The 23,686-nt window shown below is 45.0% G+C and overlaps 1 protein-coding gene across 1 annotated transcript; it reads right to left on the bottom strand.

The window, feature by feature from the left end:
* Nucleotides 1-1,035: 1,035 nt before the first annotated feature.
* F11R (F11 receptor) lies at nucleotides 1,036-23,681 on the bottom strand. The gene is made up of 10 exons (XM_043877070.1): nucleotides 23,481-23,681; nucleotides 4,232-4,300; nucleotides 3,974-4,081; nucleotides 3,612-3,758; nucleotides 3,119-3,321; nucleotides 2,659-2,761; nucleotides 2,415-2,522; nucleotides 2,183-2,195; nucleotides 1,832-1,880; nucleotides 1,036-1,692 (listed from the first exon to the last, which is right to left on the bottom strand). Exons 1-10 carry the CDS (start codon nucleotides 23,539-23,541, stop codon nucleotides 1,657-1,659), a joined length of 897 nt encoding a protein of 298 aa, XP_043733005.1. The 5' UTR covers nucleotides 23,542-23,681; the 3' UTR covers nucleotides 1,036-1,656.
* Between the last annotated feature and the right edge of the window lie 5 nt (nucleotides 23,682-23,686).

Genomic DNA, 23,686 nt, shown 5'->3' with positions numbered 1-23,686 from the left:
AGATTTTATTTCCATCTGGACAGCTTACTTTTTATTGGTGCGTGACGATATGATTTGTTTTTTGTTTTTCCTTCTGAACCTGGATGAAAAGAAAACTCAGTTCTGGGAGGGAATGTCAGATAAGGGTACAGAATATGGTGAAATGGTGCTCGGTATCCTCAAAAAAATTAGCAAAATCAATCCTAGAAGATCCCTTATTTGCCCTCTTGCTAGTTAATAAATAGACTGCTGGGGAAAGGGAGGAATAGATTCAAGGGCAAAGAAGGGTCCAGATGGGATGAGGAAAGCAGGGACAGGTGTGTCTACCCCACTCTCTCCTGCTCTCACTTACACCTATCCTCTAAATAAAGTAGTAGTAGACTTTACTGCTACTGCTAAGTCACTTCAGTTGTGTCTGACTCTGTGCGACCCCATCCCTGGGATTCTCCAGGCAAGAACACTGGAGTGGGTTGCCATTTCCTTCTCCAGTGCATAAAAGTGAAAAGTGAAAGTGAAGTCGCTCAGTCATGTCTGACTCTTCGAGACCCCATGGACTGCAGCCTACCAGGCTCCTCCATCCATGGGATTTTCCAGGCAAGAGTACTGGAGTGGGGTGCCATTGCCTTCTCCGGGTAGACTCTAAACTACTACTAAAGAAGTGGTTCTCCAAAGGATTTGAGAAATCCTGCCTCAGCCTCTGGAGCAGCTTTTCCTGTAGCCTCTGGGAAGTCTACTAGTGCATCTGGGTTGGCAGAGGTGGGAGGGTGGGCTTCTTTCACTGGATGAGTCAGATCAAGTAGAACCCAGGGGCTCTCCTCCTCCCCCAAGAGGACTCTGGAACACTCGAGTTCAACATAGAGCTAAGACCACAAACACACACACACACACACACACACATGTTCAGCAGAACTGACTGCTACACAAACTTCCATAACCCTGCAGACATATCTTAAAAGGGCAGGTCGAGTTGTTCCAACCAAGAGAAGGGTGATAGCTTGAGCTACCCACTGCAGCTTTCCTTTCTGTAGATCAGTGGTTTAAAAACTCTTCTCTCCGTGTGTTCTGAAAGTTTACTAGGCTTCCCACAAAAAAAGTTCTTGTTTTCCCTACAGACATAGCTGTCAGTCTGCTTGTGTTCGGGAAGAGGATGGTGCAGGAGGATCCCAGTGGCACTTCCCATGGAAGACAGAAGAAAGTGGGCTGCAGAGGTGGAAGAGACTTGACTTTGTTTCCAAACAACCATTTTAGCTGCTCCCAGTCTCCAGCCCCGACTCTAGAACAGCTGTTACCCGTCCTCAGCATGGCAGGGAAGAGTCAAGAAGCCAGGCTCCAGAGTCCCATCTGAGAACCACTACATGCAGGGGGCAGTGAGGACCCCACTGCTCCTGTGGTCTACTTGTGGTCAGCAGGCATGAGTCAGGACTTCTCTCTGATCCCTTGTGGGGCTGGGACAAGAAGGCTTTAAACAAGTCCCAGGCCACTCAGCAGTGGTGGGAAAGGCAGGAAGGTGCACATGGCTGAAATTATTACAAAACACAACCTAAGATAAAAGTGGGGGCCCCTGATGGGGTTCGAAGACAAATAAGGCATCCTGTGAAACTATAGACATCAGGGGCCAGAGTCTGGTAGCACCTGAGTAAGGCAAGCACTGAGGACAGGAGAGAAGCCGGACCAGGGTCACACCAAGAAGGACGAGGTCTGCCTGAACTCCCGCTGGAGAAATAAAACATCCAAGTCAGCTCTCTACAGTCTTCTTTAGCTGCTAGATAATCCCCAGAATACATGCAAACACAGGCTGGAAACCCCCGACTCCAGCCAGGGGGCCCTCCCCACCCAGGGCAGGCATACTCACTTCACTTCGAGCACTGGGCTGGCTGTAAATGACCTTCTTATTGGAGGTCCTAAGACAAGGCAGAAGATAGAGACACTCAGTCCCAGCCCCTCTCCTTAACCTCCGCTCACTAACGTTAGAGGCCAGGACTGAGAACTGCACGGGCGCATGGAGCTCTCGGCGGGGAGGTTTGGGTGGAGGGAGAAAGGACAAGCATGGGACCGCAGTGGACAGTGGTAGAAATCCAGATGTTCTCCCCACCAGGCTGGTTGCCTTCCCCCTCCAACCTCTTCCCCTGGGCACATCTCAGCTTCAAACCATACACAACCACGATCTCAACCTCAGAGAGCCCCTGGACAGCAGCTCACGTACCCTTTCTTTGCTCCTGAAAGACAAGAAATGGGACCATGAGTGTCAGCAGAGTAGAAGACAGCACAGCAAAAGAAGATGGGGAACCCAGTGTGTGGCCCTGAGACATGGGTGACCCATGCTTCCCAGGAGGTAGCCCAGCACACAAAGGCTCAGTACCAGGTTGGCACTCAGGTGGCACTCAAGAACCAGGCCCTGAAACAGGGAGGATCCACCTTTGAGGGCAAATACTTACTGTCAAAGTAGCCTCGGCTATAGCTGAACCAGATGCCAAAAATCAAGGCTCCCAGGAGAATGAGCGTTACGAGGACAGCTGCCACGATGCCCCCGACATTGAGCTCCACTATGGGACACAAGAGAGAGGTCAGGCACCTTAAGACACCTTCACTGCACTGACAGCACCACAAGGCCAGGATGGAAAGCAGACCCCAATCCCCACCCCAGATCCAAGCTCAAGCCCCAGCCACACCCTCACTCACCAGCATCCATGTGCACGGTGTCCGACCTCATGGGTGACTCATAGCCATTCTGCGCCTCACAAGTGAAATCTCCAGTATCAGAGGCCGACACGGGATCAAAGGTCTAGAGGGCAGAAGATGAATTGGCTTCCTGCTTGAAGAAGTCACTTACCTCTCTTTTATGTCTCCTGACCCTCATGCCAAAGTTACCTTGTTGCTTGCTTTTTCCCACCTTCAGAGCTTCTATAACCCTGCACCCCATCACACACACCTTTTACCCCAACCCCATCTGCACTGCCTGCAATGCAGGAGACCAGGGTTTGGTCCCTGGGTCGGGAAGATCCCCTGGAGAGGGAAATGGCAATCCACTCCAGTATTCTTGCCTGGAGAATTCCATGGACAAAGGAGCCTGGCAGGCTACAGTCCATGGGGTCGCAAAGAGTCGGACAGGACTGAGCAGCTAACACACACACATCCATACCAACTCCCCTGTCTTGGGGTTCAGGGTATAGGAAGAGTTGCTGAAGGCTCGGTTGCTCTTGGGTTCCACGGGCATCTCTACCCCATCCTTGAACCACTTGTATTCAGATGGTGGGGAACCGTCTTTCTCTGAGCAGGTCAGCACTGCTCGGGTTCCAATGGTAACAGAAGAGGGGACGTTGATCGTAGGCTTGGATGGAGGCACTGGGGAGGAAGAGAAGGGACTGGTCACAAGGGTGGGAGGGCGGCCTGAAGGCAGAAGCATGATACCCCCATCCATCAGCTCTGGCCTTCCTCCCTTCCTGCGCCCTTAGTTTCCCCCTGACCCGGAGCTTATTCTCTGGCAGCACCAGGACTGTGAATACCCTCCTCCCTGCCCCACCGGCAACCTGCCACAAGCATGCTCACTATTAGTGAGCTCTGAAGCTTAGCGGAGCCTGCTAAGGGTTTAGGGAAGCAACCGGCTGCAACCCACATGGACCTGTGGCACGTACCGAGCACGATGAGCTGGACTGTGACCTCCCCATAGGTGTTGCCGCCTTCATCAGAGACCATACAGGTATACATCCCCGTGTCTTTCCGGGTCACAGACTGGAAGGTGATGCCACCATTCAAGAAGCTAACTCGGTTCTCATAGGAAGCTGCCAGGAGAGAGGAAGCAGGGGCAGAGAGAGCTGGAGAGCTGAGAGAAGCTGGTGACGGCAGTACCCAAGGCACAGGGGCTCCCTTCTTCCCCCAACAAGGGCGATGGGAAGGCCCTGGAGACTTGAGCCCCAAGGTGGGCCCCTCCGCTGGAATCCAGGCACCACCAATCCATCCACAAGTAGGCGGTCAGCAAGGAGATGGAGAGACTCACCTGTGATTTTGTTGTTATAGCAAACGAGACCTCTGATATCCCCATGGGTAAACTTCCACTCCACACGGGGCGAGGAGAAGCCCGAGTAGGAGCAGGACAGCTTGGCAGCTGCAGACAGAATCCAAGTGAGTGGGAGGAAGGAGCAGCAGTAAATGGACCCAAAGCACCACGTGGGTTCGATGTTCCCCAAAGCTCTGCCCCTGCTCACCTCCCTCTCACCCCAGCCCCCAGCATCCCCCACAGCCCCTCCCAACTCACGTTTATGCTCAGGAACTCTGACTACCGGTTCATAAGTTTGCACCGCACCCCTGCCCAATGCCAGGAAGCCTGAGAAGAAGAGAGGTAGGTCCATCAGGAGTGGGCAGAGAAATGCCAGGGAGAGGGAAGAGCAGTCCCAGCTGATGGAGCATCTGGAGCTGGGACCCTCTGTGCTGAGATCTCAAGGTCAAGGGATTCAAGAGATCCAAACTCCTCTCAGATTTCACACCCTCTCACCATCTTCTTCAAATGTTCTTTGCTAAACTGCAGGCCAACACTTGTTTAATCAATTTGAAACAAAAAAATTTATTTCTAAGGCAATGTCCTTCATTAAAAAAAAAAAAATTTCCCTCTGTGACTACCAGTAATCTAATTAGTTCCTACCAGTCCAAGAACAGTTTCCCAAATGACATTTCATGGTTCAGAGAAAGCTTCTCGGCAAATAATTGTTGTCACTTGTCAGACAATCCTGGCAGGAAGCCAGAAAGCTGGAGGCAGGGGAGGGAAGAAAAGGAAGGAGCAGTAATAGGGTAACAATACTCAGCATTTGGAGGGCGCTTTGTGCTTTTTAAGGTGTTTTCACATACATTACTTCGTTTGATCCTTGAAACAAGCATGACAGATCAGCAGGACAAGTATTATCATCCCAGTTTTACATGAGGAACTAAAGTAAAGAAACATGTGTAAGATCACACAGCTGGTTCTGGACCAGAAGTGGGCTTAGATCACCTCAAGAGAATCTCAGTCACTGGGTCGGGAAGATCCCCTGGAGAAGGAAATGGCAACCCACTCCAGTATTATTCCTTGGAAAATCCCATGGACAGAGGAACCTGGTGTGCTACAGTCCATAGGGTTGCAAAGTCGGACATGACTGAGCAACTTCATTTTCACTCTTGCCCAAAGGAAAAGGGAAAGAAAAGGTGTGTGTGGTGGGGTTGAGAGGAGGTGAGACAGGCAGCAGGTTCACAGGAGGGGCCGACACACTCCAAAACAAGCGCCAGCACGAGGACTCTGGGATGTGATACAGTTATCAACCCGCACTTGCATAGTTACTCTCAATTATGCTTTCCAAGCCCAAACTGATGAAGGATGCTTTAGTCAAATCCTGTCTTTCTTAGATAAATGCAAGCACATCTGTTCAATGCAAGTATATTTTTCCTTTATTAAATTACTCATATAACTGAATATGCAAAAGTAGGAAATCAAGAGATACCTGGAGTAACAGGCAAATTTGCCTTGGAGTACAAAATGAAGCAGGGCAAAGGCTAACAGAGTTTGGCCAAGAGAACACACTAGTCATAGCAAACACCCTCTTCCAACAACACAAGAGACAACTCTACACATGGACATCACCAGATGGTCAATATCAAAATCAGACTGATTATATTCTTTGCAGCCAAAGATGGAGACACTCTATACAGTCAGCAAAAACAAGGTTGGGAGCTGACTGTGGCTCAGATCATAAACTTCTTATTGCCAAATTCAGACTTAAATTGAAGAAAGTGGGAAAAACCACTTCAGACCACTCAGGTATGACCTAAATCAAATCCCTTATAATTATACAGTGAAAATGACAAATGGATTCAAAGGATTAGATCTGATAGACAGAGTGCCTGAAGAACTATGGATGGAGGTTCGTGACATTGTACAGCCTTCCCCAAGAAAAAGAAATGCAAAAAGGCAAAATGGCTGTCTGAGGAGGCCTTACAAACAGCTGAGAAAAGAAGAGATGCTAAAGGCAAAGGAGAAAAGGAAAGATATACCCATCTGAATGCAGAGTTCCAAAGAATAGCAAGAAGAGATAAGAAAGCCTTCCTCAGTGATTAGTGCAAAGAAATAGAGGAAAACAATAGAATGGGAAAGACTAGAGATCTCTTCAAGAAAATTAGAGATACCAAGGGAATATTTCATGCAAAGATAGGCATAATAAAGGACAGAAATGGTATGCCCCACCCCCAAAAAAAAGAAATGGTATGGACCTAACAGAAACAGAACATATTAAGAAGAGGTGGCAAGAATACACAGAAGAACTATACAAAAAAGATTTTCCTGACTCAGATAACCTCAATGGTGTGATCACTCACCTAGAGCCAGATATCCCGGAGTGTGAAGTCAAGTGGGCCTTAGGAAGCATTCCTACAAACAAAGCTAGTGGAGGTGATGGAATTCCAGTTGAGCTATTTCAAATCCTAAAAGATGATGCTATGAAAGTGTTGCACTCAATATGCCACCAAATTTGGAAAACTCAGCAGCAGCTACAGGACTGGAAAAGGTCAGTTTTCATCCCAATCTCAAAGAAGGGCAATGCCAAAGAATGTTCAAACTACCGCACAATTGCACTCATCTCATACACTAGTAAAGTAATGCTCAAAATTCTCCAAGCCAGGCTTCAACAGTACATGAACTGTGAACTTCCAGATGCTCAAGCTAGATTTAGAAAAGGCAGAGGAACCAGAGATCAAATTGCCAACATCCGCTGGATCATCGAAAAAGCAAGAGAGTTCCAGAAAAACATCTATTTCTGCTTTATTGACTATGCCAAAGCCTTTGACTGTGTGGATCACAATAAACTGTGGAAAATTCTTCAAGAGATGGGAATACCAGACCACCTGACCCGCCTCCTGAGAAATCTGTATGCAGGTTAAGAAGAAATAGTTAGATCCGGACATGGAACAACAGACTGGTTCCAAAACGGGAAAGGAGTACACATCAAGGCTGTATATTGTCACCCTGCTTATTTAACTTATATGCACAGTACATCACGAGAAATGCCGGGCTGGTTGAAGCACAAGCTGAAATCAAGATTGCCGGGAGAAATATCAATAACCTCAGATATGCAGATGACACCACCCTTATGGCAGAAAGCAAAGAACTAAAGAGCTTCTTGATGAAAGTGAAAGAGGAGAGTGAAAAAGATGGCTTAAAAGTCAACATTCAGAAAACTGAGATCAGGGCATGTGGTCCCATCACTTCATGGTAAATAGATGGGGAAACAATGGAAACAGTGAGAGACTTTATATTTTGGGGCTCCAAAGTCAGTGCAGATGGTGACTGCAGCCATGAAATTAAAACACACTTGCTCCTCAGAAGAAAAGCTATGACCAACCTAGATGGTTTATTTAAAAAGAGACATTACTTTGCCAAGAAGGGTCCATCTAGTCAAGGCTATGGTTTTTTCAGTAGTCATATATGGATGTGAGAGTTGGATCTTAAAGAAAGCTGAGTGCTTGAAGAATTGATTCTTTTGAACTGTGATGTTGGAGAAGACTCTTGAGAACCCCTTGGACTGCAAGGAGATAAAACCAGTCAATCTTAAAGGAATCAGTCCTGAATATTCATTGGAAGAACTGATGCTGAAGCTGAAACTCCAATACTTTGGCCACCTGATGCAAAGAATGGACTCATTTGAAAAGACTCTGATGCTGGGAAAGATTGAAGGCAAGAGAAGGGGATGACAGAGGATGAGATGGTTGGATGGCATCACCGACTCGATGGACATGAGTTTGAGTAAACTCCAGGAGTTGGTGATGGACAGGGAAGCCTAGGTTCTTTTTCCTGTTTCTTTCTCTTTTCTTGTAATAAATGTATTTCTACTTGGTGGCGCAGGGTCTTTGCTGCTGCATGTGGATTTCTCTGACTGCTGAGTTGGGCTCCCTTCACTGTGCAGTGCACAGCCTTCTCGTCAGAGGCGTCTCTTGATGTGCAGCAGAGGCTCAGTGGTTGGGGAGCACGGGCTCAGGTGCTCCACAGCATTTGGAGTCTTCCCAGATCAGGGATCAAATCCAGGTCCCCTCTCTCGGCAGGAGGATTCTTATCCATTGTACCACCAAGGAAGTCCCTCTTTCTTTCTTCCTTTCTTTTCTGACTTAAGTATTTAGAGAGTATTTTTACGTAATTTATTTCAATTTGATACAACAACACTGAATTAGCCAGGCTAAGTATTCTCTCTCCCATTTTATAGATGAAAAAACTGCATGTCTAAAAGGTTAAGTGGAGGATCCAAGTTTTCATAGCTAGGAAATGACAGAGCTGTGATGAGCATACAGGTTACTCCTATACCTCCTTTATTATACCATACTTTTTATCTCCTTTATTATAGCATACTTTTATACATCATGCTGCTTTTAAGAAAAGCCACTGGTTTAATGCAGGCAGTGTTTCCCAGGTAGCTCAGCGGTAAAGAATCTGCCTTCCAATGCAGAAGACACAGGTTCGATCCCTGGGTCAAGAAGAGCCCCTGAAGGAGGCAAATAATGGAGTGGCAAACCACTCCAGTATTCTAGCCTAGGAAATCCCATGGACAGAGAAGCCTGGAGGGCTACAGTTGGTGGGGTCGCCAAGAGTCAGACACTACTGAGCACACACATGTTAATGGAGGCAAACTATGTACTAAAATATGATTGCTTTAAAAGTCAGGTCCATTTTATCTCTAAATTACTTCTAATAATATTATTTTGTGTCTGTATATTTGGCACTACATTTCAAAGTCAAATCTATAATCAAATGTAACAACAGACACAGAAATTAAAGCACATAACCTTTACTAAATTGAAATCTGAGGATATGGAAGTTCTCTGATTCAGTTCTCATCAAGGATGCAGATAGTAAAACGTTTTGATTTTTTGCCCAAGTCAACTCTCTCTGCTTTGATGATGGGAATTTTTTTTGTTTGTTTTTAAGATTCTCAAATTTTATAATTTGCTACCTGAGATGTGCACTGAGATACTCAAAACCAGATCTCTCTTCAGGAATGACAGACTTGTCCTGGCTGCTGGACTACTTACCAGAAGAAAGCCTGCAGCTGTCATCCCTCTCTGAGGGAAACCAGAACACCTGCCCAGGGGCATGCCTCCTACCAGGCAGAACAGGGTCAGGGCAGCAGCATCCAATGCCTGATGGAGAGGAGGGGGAGCTAGGATTCTGGACTTCCCTGCTGTAGCTTGGATTCAATACATGACTGGGGAACTGAGATCCAGCCAGCCCTGTGGCCAAAAATAGAGAGAGAGAACCAGCAAGAACTGACTTTTGGGGACTTTCCTGGTAGTCCAGTGGTTAAGACACTGTGCTTCCAATGCAGGGGAAGCGGGGTCAATTCCTGGTGAGGGAACTAAGATCCCACATGCCATGTGATCAAAAAAAATGTGGGGTGTGGGGAGGACATATAAAGCCCCAGCTCCATTGTCCTACCTCCCCAACCTGGGACAACAGTGAAGGCCGATTCCTGCTTCAGAGTTCCCTGTGCACAAGGCTGAGACCTTGTTGGGACTACAGTACAGCTCAACTTCTCTCTCTGCCCAATCCTGCTTCCTGGCCATAGGTGCGCATCCCAAGAGCACTCCCTAATAAAAGTCTTAGTACAGTAACTGACATCTCAGAGTCAGCTTCCCAAGAAGCCAACCTATGACACCACCCAAATGAAGAACAGCTTCTAACTAAGCTAAAAACTAGCCCTTGAAATAAAAGGCCACCTAAAAGAAGACAAATAAATAAATCACAGCACATGAATTTGATGATTATTTCTGCCTTACTTCTAACTTTAGCCAAAGTTCTTTTTTGAGTCCTCTCAGATCATCAGATCTAGAGCGTGTGTTCAGGAATGACACCGCCACATAGATTCATTCACAAACCTACTGGACAACAGCCGTCTTCCCCTTCTCATAAAATCTGACTGCTATTACCTAGTACAGGCTTCTCTCCTCTTATTTAAAATACGGGGCCCTTTACCTCATGGCCTTCCCACCTTCCTCTGACGCAGGCACTGCTGATGACTTCCCCCATGACCTGACTGCAATGCTCAGAGTTCTACTGTGACTGCGTACTGCACCATGAGGCAAGTCCAGCCACCGTGTCCTTCCTTCCTGGTGACTGCAGGACACCCCAGTCATCCTGATCCACGGTCCCCTTCTCATTCCAGAACAAGCCTCTGGAACCAGCCTACCTGCATTCAAATCCCAGCTCTGTTACTTATAATTTGTGTGACCTGGGCAAGCCACTTTGAACCTCAGTCTGCCCATTTGTAAAATGGGGATAATTAGAGTTTCCACATCAAAGAGCTGTTGTTGAGAGTTAAACAAGTTACTACAAATAAAGGGCTTATAAGAGTGTCTGGCCAACAGGAAGCACCAAATAGTTAGTATTAAGCCTTATTGTATCATCTGTCCAGAGGTCCTTCTGTACACACTTCTTTTTCTGACTTCAAAGTAAGGCATGTAAGTAATGTAAATACTTCTGAAAAAAATGCTTACATTCCAGCCCACCAAACCATCTCTCCTCTATCACTGTGACTTAGCCTTAGAAAGACTGACTCTTTTCTAGAACCACCATGTATAGACCAGCAGAGTTGAGGACTTTCCCTCATCACATCCCAGCTACGTCACAACACCCACGATTTCCACATCCGTTCTCATCTATTTTATATTTTCCCTTACTGCATCACGACCTCCCTTTTGCATTTAACCTTGGGCCTATACTTGGCATATTGTATGTGTGTTAGTCGCTCAGTTGTGTCAACTCTTTGTGACCCCATGGAACCCTGCCAGGCTCTGTCCATGGAATTTTCCAGGCAAGAATATTGGAGTTAGTAGCCATTCCCTTCTCCAGGGGATCTTCCCAACCCAGGGATCAAATCTGGGTCTCCCACACTGCAGGCAGATTAGTTACCATTTGAGTGTACTTGGCATAATGTACATACATACAAATGTCCTACTATTGATAATGAACATGGTAAACCAAAACAGAAGAAAATTTCACCTTTTCCATTGTGATCCTTAATTTACGCTTAAGTTCACAACAAGAAAAGTTACAGAGTCAAAGGTATCAGTAGATTTTTGGTGCCTTCATGTACAGAAAACTTTCACTTAATCTTGTACCCCATCTGGTTACAAGTTTTTCCTCCCTTCTTCTCCAAACTTCTTTTTTTCCCCAAACTTCTTAAAGTTTGCGACCCAACATGCGTGTTCACTGTTCAGCCTACTTCAGTACCTCTTTGGCTTTCAACCTGAAATTAAAATTGCTTTTACTAAGGGCACCAATCACTGTATTCCTCAATTTTAAGATACCCTGATTATAAAATAAAACACTGATTTAGTAAAAACTTCTTGGGGGGAAATTAAATATATACAATAGACTTATATTGGCTGTAAGTCACATCCTAATTTCTAAAACATTAAAATAGCCTTAGAATTAAAATATCCAGTATTTGCTTTTTCAGTTCCCTTCTGTGCCCCTGGTAAGATGTTTGATCCTGCTAACTACTCCGCTTTTAAGTCTTCACCATCTTTCCTTCCTTTCAGTCAGTCAAGCACCAAGCACCACAATGTCATCTCCCAAACCTCCCCCAAATTTGGCCCCTCCACCATTTCTTAGTACCATCATCATCTGTTGTTCATTGTTCGGTCACTAAGTTGTGTTCTGACTCTTTGCAATTCTACTGATGGCAGCATGCCAGGCTTCCCTGTCCTTCACTATCTCCTGGAGTTTGCTCAAACTCATGTCCATTGAGTTGATAATGCCATCTAATCATCTTACTCTCTATCACCCCCTTCTCCTCTTGCCCTCAATCTTTCCCAGCATCAGGGTCTTTTCCAATGAGTCTGCTCTTCGTATCAGGTGGCAAAGTATTGGAGCTTCAGCTTCAGGATCAGTCCTTCCAATGAATATTCAGGATTGATTTCCTTTAGGATTGACTGGTTTGATCTCCTTGCAATCCAAGGGACTCTCAAGAATCTTCTCCAGCACCAGAACTCAAAATCGTAATCTGGAGAATTGCATTTTAGTCTTTCAGTTGTTTTCTCTGCCTTGTTTAATCTTGACCCACTCACATCCATCCTCCACCCCACTGCTGGAGAAAGAGTTAACTTTTATTGAGCACGTACTACATGCCAGGCACTGCTATAAGCATATTACATGGACTACCATTTAATCCCTACAACAACCTTAGGGGTTGGACGATACTGTTATTATCATCTCTTTTCTACATGGGGAAACTAAGGCCCAGAGCTACGGATTCAAACCAAAGAAGTCCAGTTCCAGAGACTGGGCTACACTATACAGCCTTCTGGAAAGTTCAGATCTCACACTTGCTTCAAGCTTCCAGTGATTCCACATTGCCTGTAAGATAAAATCCAAATTTTTCAGCCAGGCAATAGTTCTAGTAAAACCCAACCTGGTGATAAGTTTATCATCTTCATCACCCTCTCTACTCTTGCAATTTACCCCCCAGCAATACAAAACTACTTAAAATTCCCAGCAAAGAGTTTCACAACCTCTGCTTTTGCTCATGCCATTCCTGCCATGCAGAATACCCTTTCCCCTCTTTCTTCATCTGGCCAGCAGATATTCATCCACATTATTTTCTGGAAAATGACTTACCCCACTCCCAATCCTTCCTCCGTCTCCTTCCTAGGCTTCCACTACACCATGTAAAACACTGTCAAAGCACTTCCTATGTTATAATGACATCATCTATGTGCCTGCCGCTGCTGCTGCTAAGTCACTTCAGTCGGGCCCGACTCTGTGCGACCCCATGGACGGCAGCCCACCCGGCTCCCCAGTCCCTGGGATTCTCCAGGCAAGAATACTGGAGTGGGTTCATCTCTGTGCCTGTAGGTCTCCCCCATCAGGCAGTAAACTCCCAAAGGAGCAGGAACTATATGTTAATCTATCATTCTTTCTCATCACTTAGCGTAAGTACAAATTGGTACAAATTGATATTGAACAACACAGAGCCTTAACAAATCAGGTCAGAGCAAATCATTCACTATAACATCTACTTGTTAAGATAAGACCATTTTTCAAATTGACAGATGAGGCACCCCCCCAAAAAAAAACCCTGATTCAAAACACTAGCTTTAAAGCTGTAGGTTTATCCGCCTGTACAATGGTAGAGGTGGTTTCCTGCATCCAGGAGAAGTGTGCAGAGCCAAAAGTGGAAGAAGTGCCAGAAGGTTTTCTAATGAAAGGTCTAAAATGTGGGGAAATGGACAAAAGATGTGACTCCATTTAAAACACCCGCAGCTCTTTGAGGAAAACGGCCGCTGCTGCAGCAGAGCCTGGAGTTACCTGCTCCTGCTCCCTGCCTCACTGTCTGCTCTCGCCAAGGAACCAGCCTGCAGGAAGCCCCACAGCCACAGTCATGGCTTTTGAAGATACAGAAAGACCCCTGTGGAGCCAGAGCTGATAATTCACAGGGTTAGAATTACCCTCACCAGCTGCAACGTGTAGTCTTTGGAGAAGTTATGTGCTGACCTGACCAGAGGCCCAAAGGGAAAGAATCTCAAAGTGTAAGGACAGGTTCGGACGCCTACCAAAACCCTGAGAATAACTACAAGGAAAACTCCTTGTGGTGAAAGTTCTAATATCTGAGATTGATTCCAGATGAGGAGCCACACGCAACTCAATGACCTACACAGTCCTGAGATTGCCAAGCAGGTCACTTTCATCAGTACGGAGCTAAGAGTCAAGGTTGAAGTCACCACTGCAGAAGCTTAAATTAACATTTTTCTAAATATTGATAAACAAACAAAAAAACCTGTTTTTTTCATGATCACAAGAGCAACCCAAGTAAGCCCAAGCCCAAGTCATCTGAAGAGACACCTGGCTAGATCATTGCTCTTTCTGCCAAATCTTCAAAATGGTTTCTGGTGTTTAAGGATTAAACTGTATTCCCTCAAAATTCATATATGAAAGCCCTAACCTCAGAAAGTAACTGTATTTGGACACAAGCCCTTTAAGGATGATATAATTGTTAAAATGAGGCCCTTAGGACATGCCCTAATCCAATCTGATTGGTGGTGTTCTACAAAGAGACACCAAGAGTGCTCATGCCACAGAGGGAATGACCAGGTGAAGAGGTAGCAAGAGGGTGGCCACTGTAAGTCAAAGAGAGGTTTCAGAGGAAACCATCCCTACCAGCACCGTGATCTTGTACTTCTGGGCTCCAGCACTGTGAGAAAATAAATTAGTGCTGTTCAAGCTACCTAGTCTTTGGTATTTTGTTATGGTGTCCCAAGCAGACCAATACAAAGGTTCAAACTGGACATCAGCAATGGGCATTCTGGCTGAATCCCCAGTCACTCCAGCCTTGACTCAAGTATGCACGATGACATGAAGACTGAAAGAATCAACATGCTGCACAGCAAAGGAAACCACCAACACAATGAAAAGGTGGGTCTTGCCTGCAGTGTAAGACTCAGGCTTCTAAGACAGGAGATAAGGGTTTGATCCCTGGTCCAGGAACTAAGATCCCACATGCCACACAGCATGCCCAAATAAATAAATAAAATTTAAATTTGTTTAAAAAAAAAGCTAAAAATGCAACCTAGAGAATGGGATAAAATATTTGCAACTCACTTAACTTATAAGGGATTAATATCTAAAATGTATAAAGAATTCATACAAATCATAGTTAAAACAAACAAACAAACCACACCTAAACAATCTACTTTAAAAACTGTCAGAGGATCTGCATAGACATTTTTCCAAGGAAGACAGACATACAGATGGCCAACAGGTACATGAAAAGATGCTCAACATCATTAATTATCAGGGAATGCCAATCAAAAACCATGAGATACCACCTCACACTTGTTAGAATGGCTGTTATCAAAAAAGACAAGAAATAGATTTCCTGGTGGTCCAGTAGTTGGAGATCCTTGCTTCCACTGCAGGAGCCATGGGCTTGATTCCTGATCAAAGAACTAAGATTCCACAAGCTGCACCATCGCGCCCCCTAACCCCAGAAAAGACAAGAAACAGCGAATGCTGGTGAAGACATGGAGGAAAGGGAACCCTCATGCAAACATCATGTTGGTGGGACTGTAAATTGATACAGTCACTATAGAAAACAGTATGGGGTTCTTCAAAAAGTTAAATGTAGAAATATCATATGATCTGGGGCTCTCTCTACCCAGGTGGCAAAGAAGAATCCACCTGCCAATGCAGGAGACGCAAGAGACGCAGCTCTGATCCCTGCGTTGGGAAGATCCCCTGGAGTAGGAAACAGCAGCCCACTCCAGTTGTTCTTGCTTAAGAATCCATGGACAGAGGAGCCCGATGGGCTACAGTCCATGGGGTCGCAAGAATCAGAGATGACTTAGCGACTAACAGCAAATCTAAGGAGAAAACAAGATGCAAGTTACCTTCCTGACAGTTGTTTTCCTCTCAGTCTCTGCCCCCAATTCCTGCCCAGTCCTACAAGGACTCAAAGGCTAAGGATCCCTTGTCCTCACACAACTCTGAGCCGGAATCCAGGCTCCTGCACTCACAGGCCTCATCTGAGTCTCAGCCGCACTTGATTCCAGTACAGACATCCCCCTTTTCCCTTCACACTGGGGCCAGCAGAGTTAGCCGGAGGCTTGAGAATGCACATAATACACAATGGACTATCACTGAGTCATTAAAAAGAATGAAATCTTGCCATTTGTGACAACAGGGATGGGCTTTAAGGGCATTATGTGAAGTGAATTAAGTCAATCAGAGAAAGTCCAAATACCATATGATGTTACTTATATATGGGATCAGAAACAAACAAAAAAAACTCCAAGCTCACAGACACAGAAAAAAGATTGGATGCTTCCCAGAGGCAAGGAGAGGGTTGGGGGCAAAAATCAGTGAAGAGGATCAAGAGGTACAAACTTTCAGTTAGAAAATAACTAAGTCATGGGATATGATGCACAACACGGTAACTATAGTGAATAATGCTGTATTGCATATTTAGAAGTTGCTAAGAGAGTAAATCTTAAAAATTCTATCACAAGGAAAAAAAATTTCATGACTATGTATGATGACAGATGTACATTTATTGTGGTGATCATTCTTCAATAAATATAATTGTTATATTATTATTTTGTACATCTGAAACTAAAATAATGTTGCATGCAAAATATACCTTGGTAAAATAATTTTAAAAAAAAAACCAACAGAACTTTTTTTTTTTGGAAGGGACCCTGGGGACCCTCTATCCCATCCTTTTCTAAACATATAATTTTATTTTCTTTTGACTGTGCTGGGTCTTCACTGCTGCATAGGCTTTTTTCTAGTTTCGGTGAGCAGGGGCTGCTTTGCGGAGCACAGGCTCGAAGGTGCTCAGGCTCGGCAGGTGTGGCCCATGGGCTTAGTTGCTCCACAGCAGGTAGGATCTTCCCAGATCAGGGATCAAATCTGGGTCTCCTGCATTGGCAGGTGGATTCTTTACTATTGAGTCACCAGGGAAGCCCAACAAAACTAAACAAGGCCTCTTCAAGGTTTGTCCTCTGAAAGGTTTAACTAATTATATCCAAATTCTAGACACAAGTTACTGAGCATGACCAAATAAATTAAAAAATAGCATGAATAATAAGATAATAGCAGCTAACATTTCTTGAATACTATGTACCAGATACTCTTCTGAGCCCTTACAGGTTCCATTTAATCCTTGTAATAATGTTATGAAATAAATTTTATTATTGGTCCCACCTTACATATGCATTAATTGGAGCACAGAAATAAGTAATGTGCTCAAGGTCTCAAAGCTAGTAGGAGGTAGAGCTAGGATTCTAACCAGGTAACCTGGCTCCAGGGTACAATAAATTATACAACTAAGTAAAAATAAAAACAAACAAATAAAACTAACCATATTGCCATGCCAAAAGTTAAGGTAGATCAATTTATTCAGAAAAATAATCCTAGTATACACATAAAGGTATCTCTAAGAATAGATTCCAAACCCTTGACAGTGCATATTACCTGAGAGGTGAGGATACAGGCAACTTTTCTATGTTCTACATTTGTGTAACAACCAAGTATGTATTGAATATTTTAAGTTAAAGAAAAAAGAGTGGGAAATGGGAGTTATAAAGGGGAAAGAAAAATCAGATCACAAGAAGCAAAGAAAAATAAAACATAGCCAGAAAGGGGAGGCAAAAGCAAAGGCAAAAACGAAGGAAGAACGATCAAGAGTTACAAGAACACAATAGGAAGCACAGGATGATGACATAAAACTTTGAAGGTGAAAGGAAGTAACAGATGAGTAAGAAACAGGAGATTACAATCAAGATCCTGTATATGAGTCTGATAAATTTCAAGGAGAGAAAAAAGGCAGGAAGAAGTGTGAGCATATGCATTGCACTGTCTCATTAAAAATGTTTCAAGGAGAAAGAAAACAACCCTGGAAGGCAAGTATTATTGTTATCATCCCACTTTATAGATGAGAATACCGAGGCTTTTTCATAGTTGTCCCAAATCACACAGCGGCAAACGAGGTGGGAATCTTAACCCAAGTCTGCCTGATTCTGAGTCTCCAAAATTACTATACTACACAGTGTCTCCAGCAGAGAACCAAAACACCATTCATCCTTCAAGATTCTGGTCCAGTGTCCCTTGATCCATTATACCTTTCCCCAGTCAAAATTAACCTCTCTTCAACTTCTAAGAATATAACCTAAGAAAATAATCAAAGGTAAGCTTAAAGATGTATGTTCAAGGACAATTTAATGTTATATCATACAGCAAAGAAAAAAAAATGCTCAGCAAAAAGTGAACAATCAAGTAAGTTACAGGATAGTCATACAGTATAATACTATAGAATGGATTTTATTTAAAGCATTGTTTGCTCAAAAAAAAAAAAGGAAGGAAGAAAAAATACATATATGGCCATGGTTTGCAATAATACGCTACCATCACAGAACACATAGAACATTTATGTTGCTGTCCTCTGTCATGGAGTTAATCACCCATTTCATTTAAAACTGATATTCAGTCATTAATAATCTAAATGAGAAGGGATCTATAACACAGTTTTGTTTTTTCCCACAGGAATTCCTAACTAATCTGACAAACTGGCCATAGCTCAAAGTAGTTTAGTACACAACTTGGCTTAAACACTGGTATGCATGGATTTCTGTTGAGCTGGTGTGACCTAAATGAATATCTGCCCACAGGGCCAAGGCTTAAAGAAGAGTTAATGACATCAAACAGCCATTTCATTTTTTTCCAATATATTTTGCATAGGTCAGCTATACCACATATTAGTCATAGAGGAAAGATAAGAATAAAACAGTAATCAGTGTTATCTCTAGAGAACAGGATGGCATGTGATTTTATTTTCTCTATATCCCTCTGTCTTCCCATTTTCTGCATTGAACATCTATCATTTCTTAATAAAGCATTTTTATCATTTTGAAAAGTAACGCTTTCTCTACGTTCCCCAAACATTCTGTACTTCGATGACAGCCCCTGACGCATGGTGCTCTGTATTCTACTTAGTAAATACATGTCTATAACTCCTTAGAAACAGAGAAAACAAGATACATTTGTATCCTCCCCTGTTCTTAGAGCTATGCTTTGCCACCAAAGCAGTGCTGTGTTAATAAGAAGGTGGTCACAGAGGGTGGAGGCATCCAGATGTCTGACAGAACCCACCAACCCGTCCCTGTAAACAAGGGCAAACCCACAACAGAAAAGCTACTTCCTTCTACTGCTTTATTAACTTTGTTTTCACTATACAATCCCGTTAATCATTAGAATTTTCCTTAAGGTGTTTTCATGCAATGAGTTTGTTTTGATCCATTTAAAAACAAACAAATAAAGGAAGGAAGGAAAAGGAGGGAAGCCAGGAAGCCAGCCAGCCAGTCTCTGGTTTTCTCTAAGAATTCATCCAAACTTCCCCTCTAGGCAGATGAGTCTCACAGAACCCACCAACCTCAGAAAAAGCCAAAGCCTCAGAAAGCCCCCAGATACAGTATGCTCACAGTTTACCTAACATCAGCTGTTGGCTAATGGTTACAAATTCCTGACTGCCCTCAGAGTTTCTTAATAGCAGAGGTTATTCATTTTTTTAATCTCTAATCTCAGCACAGTGCTCAGAACATAGTAAACACCAATGCTTGTTGGATTAACAATTGAATTTGACATTACAGTGCAATTAGAGCCTGGACCCAGGGCTTCCACCCCTGGTTGGCTCTGTCCTTCCCACCACTCACCCTGTAGAGACTGAACTCACTCCTGGGGGTTGAGGTGGGACAGATAAGGAATGTGTGGGCAAGAGGAAGCCTGTGTGAGCCAAAGACTGGCTGGGCTAAGTCTAAACATCCAGGCTTGGCTGTACTTTCAGTGACGTGGGTCAACTGACACAGCCCTCTGAGTGCAGCAGAAAGCGGTGATGATGGCTCTGCAGGACAGGAGGGCTTTCACTCCACGGCTCCCTCCAGCCCTCTCTCAGCAGAATTTCCAGTTCTACCAGCTGGGCTCTCCTCCCCCACCCAGCTACTCATTACAGAGCAGGCTGTGCCTGCCTACCCAGGGCTCACTCCAAGGGCCTGGTATCAGACTTCTGGCCAGCCAGCTGCTTCCTCCCATCTGACCCCCACACCGTAAAACACATGACACCAGGCGGACTTTAGACAGAAACCCTGCTTATCAGGGAGTCCCAGGCAGATGATCCCTGAGTTTTCAGTGCCTGGAAAACCCCAGTGTGTATCCACTCACTCTAATTCTCACAACCCTCTGACAACAATGAAACTTCTTCCAGTTACATTTGACAAGTGGCCATTCAGCCCTTTCCTGAACCTCTAGAGAGGAAGCTGGGCTGAGTTTAGAGATCCCCAAGGTCTCCCCTCAATGCTAACAGAAGTGAAAAACAAACCCAATTTTTTTCTAATCTCTCACATAAAATGTACGTAGCTTTTAAATCTGTCCTTGAGCAGGAGTGTCAGCCACTTCTGAATCCACAGAATAGATGCCCCTTAACCCAGAGGGCCTGGGGAGGAGGTGGGGAGAGGGTAGAATATTCTAACGGCCAAGGCCACACCAACAATATGAAAAGAACTCCAGGGCATATCAAATGAAATAAACAAGATACAGGATGGAATAGAATGTATAGAGGGTGCCTGCTTTTGTGTAAGGAAAGGGAAAAGAAAGCAATATATATTTATATATACTGGTATCTGTCTAACAAACCACTGGAAAAATACACAGGAAACTAGGGGAGGTGTGGAAAGAACAGGAACCAGGTGGGAGTGATAACCCCACTCGTTTAACATTATTTTGATTCTTGAACCACGTTAACATATTAACCTCTTCTAAACAGACAAACGTTGTTTGTTTTTTTAAATTATAGTAGCTCCACCCCAAGCTAAAACTAGGCTGGAGACGCCAGGCAAGCCCAGATCACAAGAAACTGAAGAGAACTGTCATAAAGTGAAAGTGTTCTGGAGTAAGGAGAGAAAAACTAATAAGACACTGGAATTCCACTGCCACTCACTTCCTTGTTTCACCTTGTTGCGTCACTAGTCTCTAGGTTCTGGTTTCGAGGGAACAATTCTTTCATAGAACCCCCTGCAGAGGGAGGGGAAAGAGTGACTCACCAATCTAGTTTGAGGTGAGTCTAACCCTGAATATGAAAGCTAGAAAGGCTTGAGTCCAAAATATCGATATGAAACAGCCAGACTCACAGGTTGACCCAGACAGACACAAGGCAGCAGTTTCTCCCTCCTGGAATGCCTCAATGCAGACACTTCATGAAGGGGTGTGTGTGCAAACACCAGCGTTCCAACCAGGTATCCACTTCCCCTGTGGTCACATCAAAAGTCATCCTATACACACACATCTTGCTAAACAGAAATGCCTCTTCCTGCCTAGGAGAGAGCTGGAAAATTTTTTAAACATGGGCTCTCTAGGGGGAAGGAGGCTAGTATTCTTGGTCACCAGTTTTCCTTTTCCCAGGCCCAGTTCTCCCAGTGTTTTAGTCTCCAACCCTGTCCCAGCAGGTTCAGGCCTTCTTCTCCACTAGATTCCCCAGGCAGGGGTTGGGCCACTACTTGATCTTTTCTTCGTCCTCCCTGATGGGGGAGTCCACGTGAGGAGCAAGGACATGCAAGCATCCTATATAATCTTCCCATATCCCAAGGGCAGAGGACAGACCGGACAGGCCAGAAAGCCCCTACTTTTTCACTTGAGCCATTTGGAATCTGGCAGGGTCTCTGCCTGCTTTCTCTGACCTGCTTTACTGCGGGCAGCATTCTTTCACCCTCACAAAATCCAAAGGAGGGTAAGAGCTGCCCACTAATAATCGCTTTCATGTATGTCATGTAGCTATTATCCCAGCTGATCCTCAGGATGAGGTTAGGACAAGTATTATTACTCCTGTAAGACTCTTGTATTACAGATGAAAAGACTGAGTTACTAGACTATGATCACAAATAAGCCAGAAAGTCAAGCTAGAACCCAGGTGGGGGGTGGCCTGGTTGTTATTCCCATTCTCACTGTGCTAACCAAATAGCATCTTCCAGGTCTAGCCCTATTTACATGTGACAAGGTCAGTTCCTCCAACTCCAGGACATGTTACTTCCCAGGATCCACTGTCCTGTCAAGCTAATACAATATCATCTCAAGTTCCCTCTAAACCACTGTTTCTTGATTCCCTGAACAGACTAGAGGACATTCCCAAGCTCAGAAGGGTGATATCACAATGCTTTCAGTGTCAATCTGCGGTAATATATTGTGGGGTTATTACAGAAAATGAGGGGGGAAGAGGAAAAGGGAGAAGGATGCAGTTCCAGGAGTCTTATAAACCTGACAAATACTGTCACAAACACAGTTACTGACTCAGAAATTTCTAGGTTGGGAGGTGGGGAGATGAGTACGAGGGTTGACGGGGTTGGCAAAGTGTTTAGTACTGAGCACCACACACAACAAGGAAATGACTATGAGTGTCACTAGCATTTCTAAGATACAGACAGAAGTAAATGGAGAAGAATGGGAAGGAAAGGATGGAAACTGAAGAAAGGGGGGAAATGGAGTAGAATGAAAGGGAGAAGTGAGAAAAGAACGAATCTAGTAAGAAAGAAAAATTGAAAAAGGTAGGTGAGATAGTGGACTCCAGAGCAGTATCCCAAACTGATGTTTTGACATGCTGGTTCCGGTGTCACAGGGTGCCTGAGATGGGCCCAAGGGTAGAAAAAGCAGAAGTGAGTCAGGAGACTTTGGTTCCAGTCCCAGGTCCTTTTGTCAGTCTTATCAAGTCATTTCCCCTCTTTGTACCTGTTTCCTGATCTGTACAATAGGGGAAGGGAGGATCTGACTTGTTGCTGGTCCAGGGTATCCCAAGGGTTAATGTTTTTGTGAAACAAAGGAGTCGCAATCCATCTGTCTAAGGGCACCCTTCACACTAAGCAAAGTGAATTATCTTGTAACCACCAATATTGGTCTCAATTGTTCATCTCTACTACATTTTCAAAAACAGGGATCTTGAGAGGGAAATGGAGACTCTTACAGACCCCCTGCCGACACAACCATTCACAGTAGCACACACAGACACTCAAGAATCAGATAAGTGTACAGATGCTGACGCAGGTAGACTGAGGCACAAACCATAAACTCGGGCACACGCACAACTGTAGACAGAGGCCTGCCCCAGCAAGCCTCACTGTTCCACAGGAAAGGGAGTTGACAAAGGAAACAAAAACTCTCAAACATGGCCAAGGGGGAGGGCAGAGTTCTGGCTCAGAGAAGGAACCAGCCAACCAAAAAACACGACCTTCCCCTGGGAATGGTCTCTCCGTCAACAACATTTATTAAGGACTCCCAAAGTTAAGTTATGCTAGAAAGGAACTTTGAATGCTGTGCTAAGAAATTTTAGATTTCAATTTTATGCATTTCCTTTAAAAAAAAGGGGGGGGGGGGTTGCAACTGGATACTTTTCCCGGAGCAACCATGCAACCCAAAGATTCGGGGAAAGCTAAAAAGACCCTTCAGCAACAACCAGGGAAAGGGACTTCCACTCCAGTCGACCTCCATTAGATTTTCTCTGAGGACCCTTCAGGAGTAAAACATCCGAAGAGAGGCAGGGGACGGGAGGCTCCCGACTAATCTCGGATGGTTGGCGGATGTTGGAGGGGCAGGATGGCCCTTCCCAGATGCGTGATCCCTGCTGGGCAGCGCCCCCGAGCCCACCAGCCCTCAGCAGTGAGAATGGAGGAAAGGGGAACCAATCTTCCCCCGTTATTTTTGGTAAAAGTGCGGAAGAGGCAGCTCCCTCCGGGTGGATATAAGAGGGGATCCTTATTCATAAGTGTGGGGGAGGGGAGCCAGCCACTCACCAGGGGAAGGGGGGAGGGAAAAAAGAGGGACGAGTCTAGGGTGGAAAAGAGGGCTAAGGAGGGTGAGGCGGGCTGGTTTCAGAACCCCTCCCCTCTCGCGAGCCAGAGGTGTGGGGAGCGCCTCCTCCAACCTCTGATCAGACGCACGGATTCCTCCGAAAACTCCGGGAACTTACACAGGATCATCGACGTGAAGAGAAGCAACTCTGTGCTGCCGACTTTCGCCTTTGTACCCATCACGATCAAGATCCCGATGCGACAGCAGTCACTGCGACCCTAGAAACAGACCCAGCCTCGCCCACAGCAGCGCGGGGACTAAACTCCAGACGCCAGGTTGAGCGCTGCCCGGCCCTTCCCTTCACGCCCAATTGGTCGGCGCCGC

The sequence above is a fragment of the Cervus elaphus genome, chromosome 20 (genome assembly GCF_910594005.1).
Source record: "Cervus elaphus chromosome 20, mCerEla1.1, whole genome shotgun sequence".
In the NCBI taxonomy this organism is placed as follows: Eukaryota; Metazoa; Chordata; class Mammalia; order Artiodactyla; family Cervidae; genus Cervus; species Cervus elaphus.
Note: the sequence above shows the minus strand (reverse complement) of the source record. Positions and strands in the feature narration are given on the sequence as shown.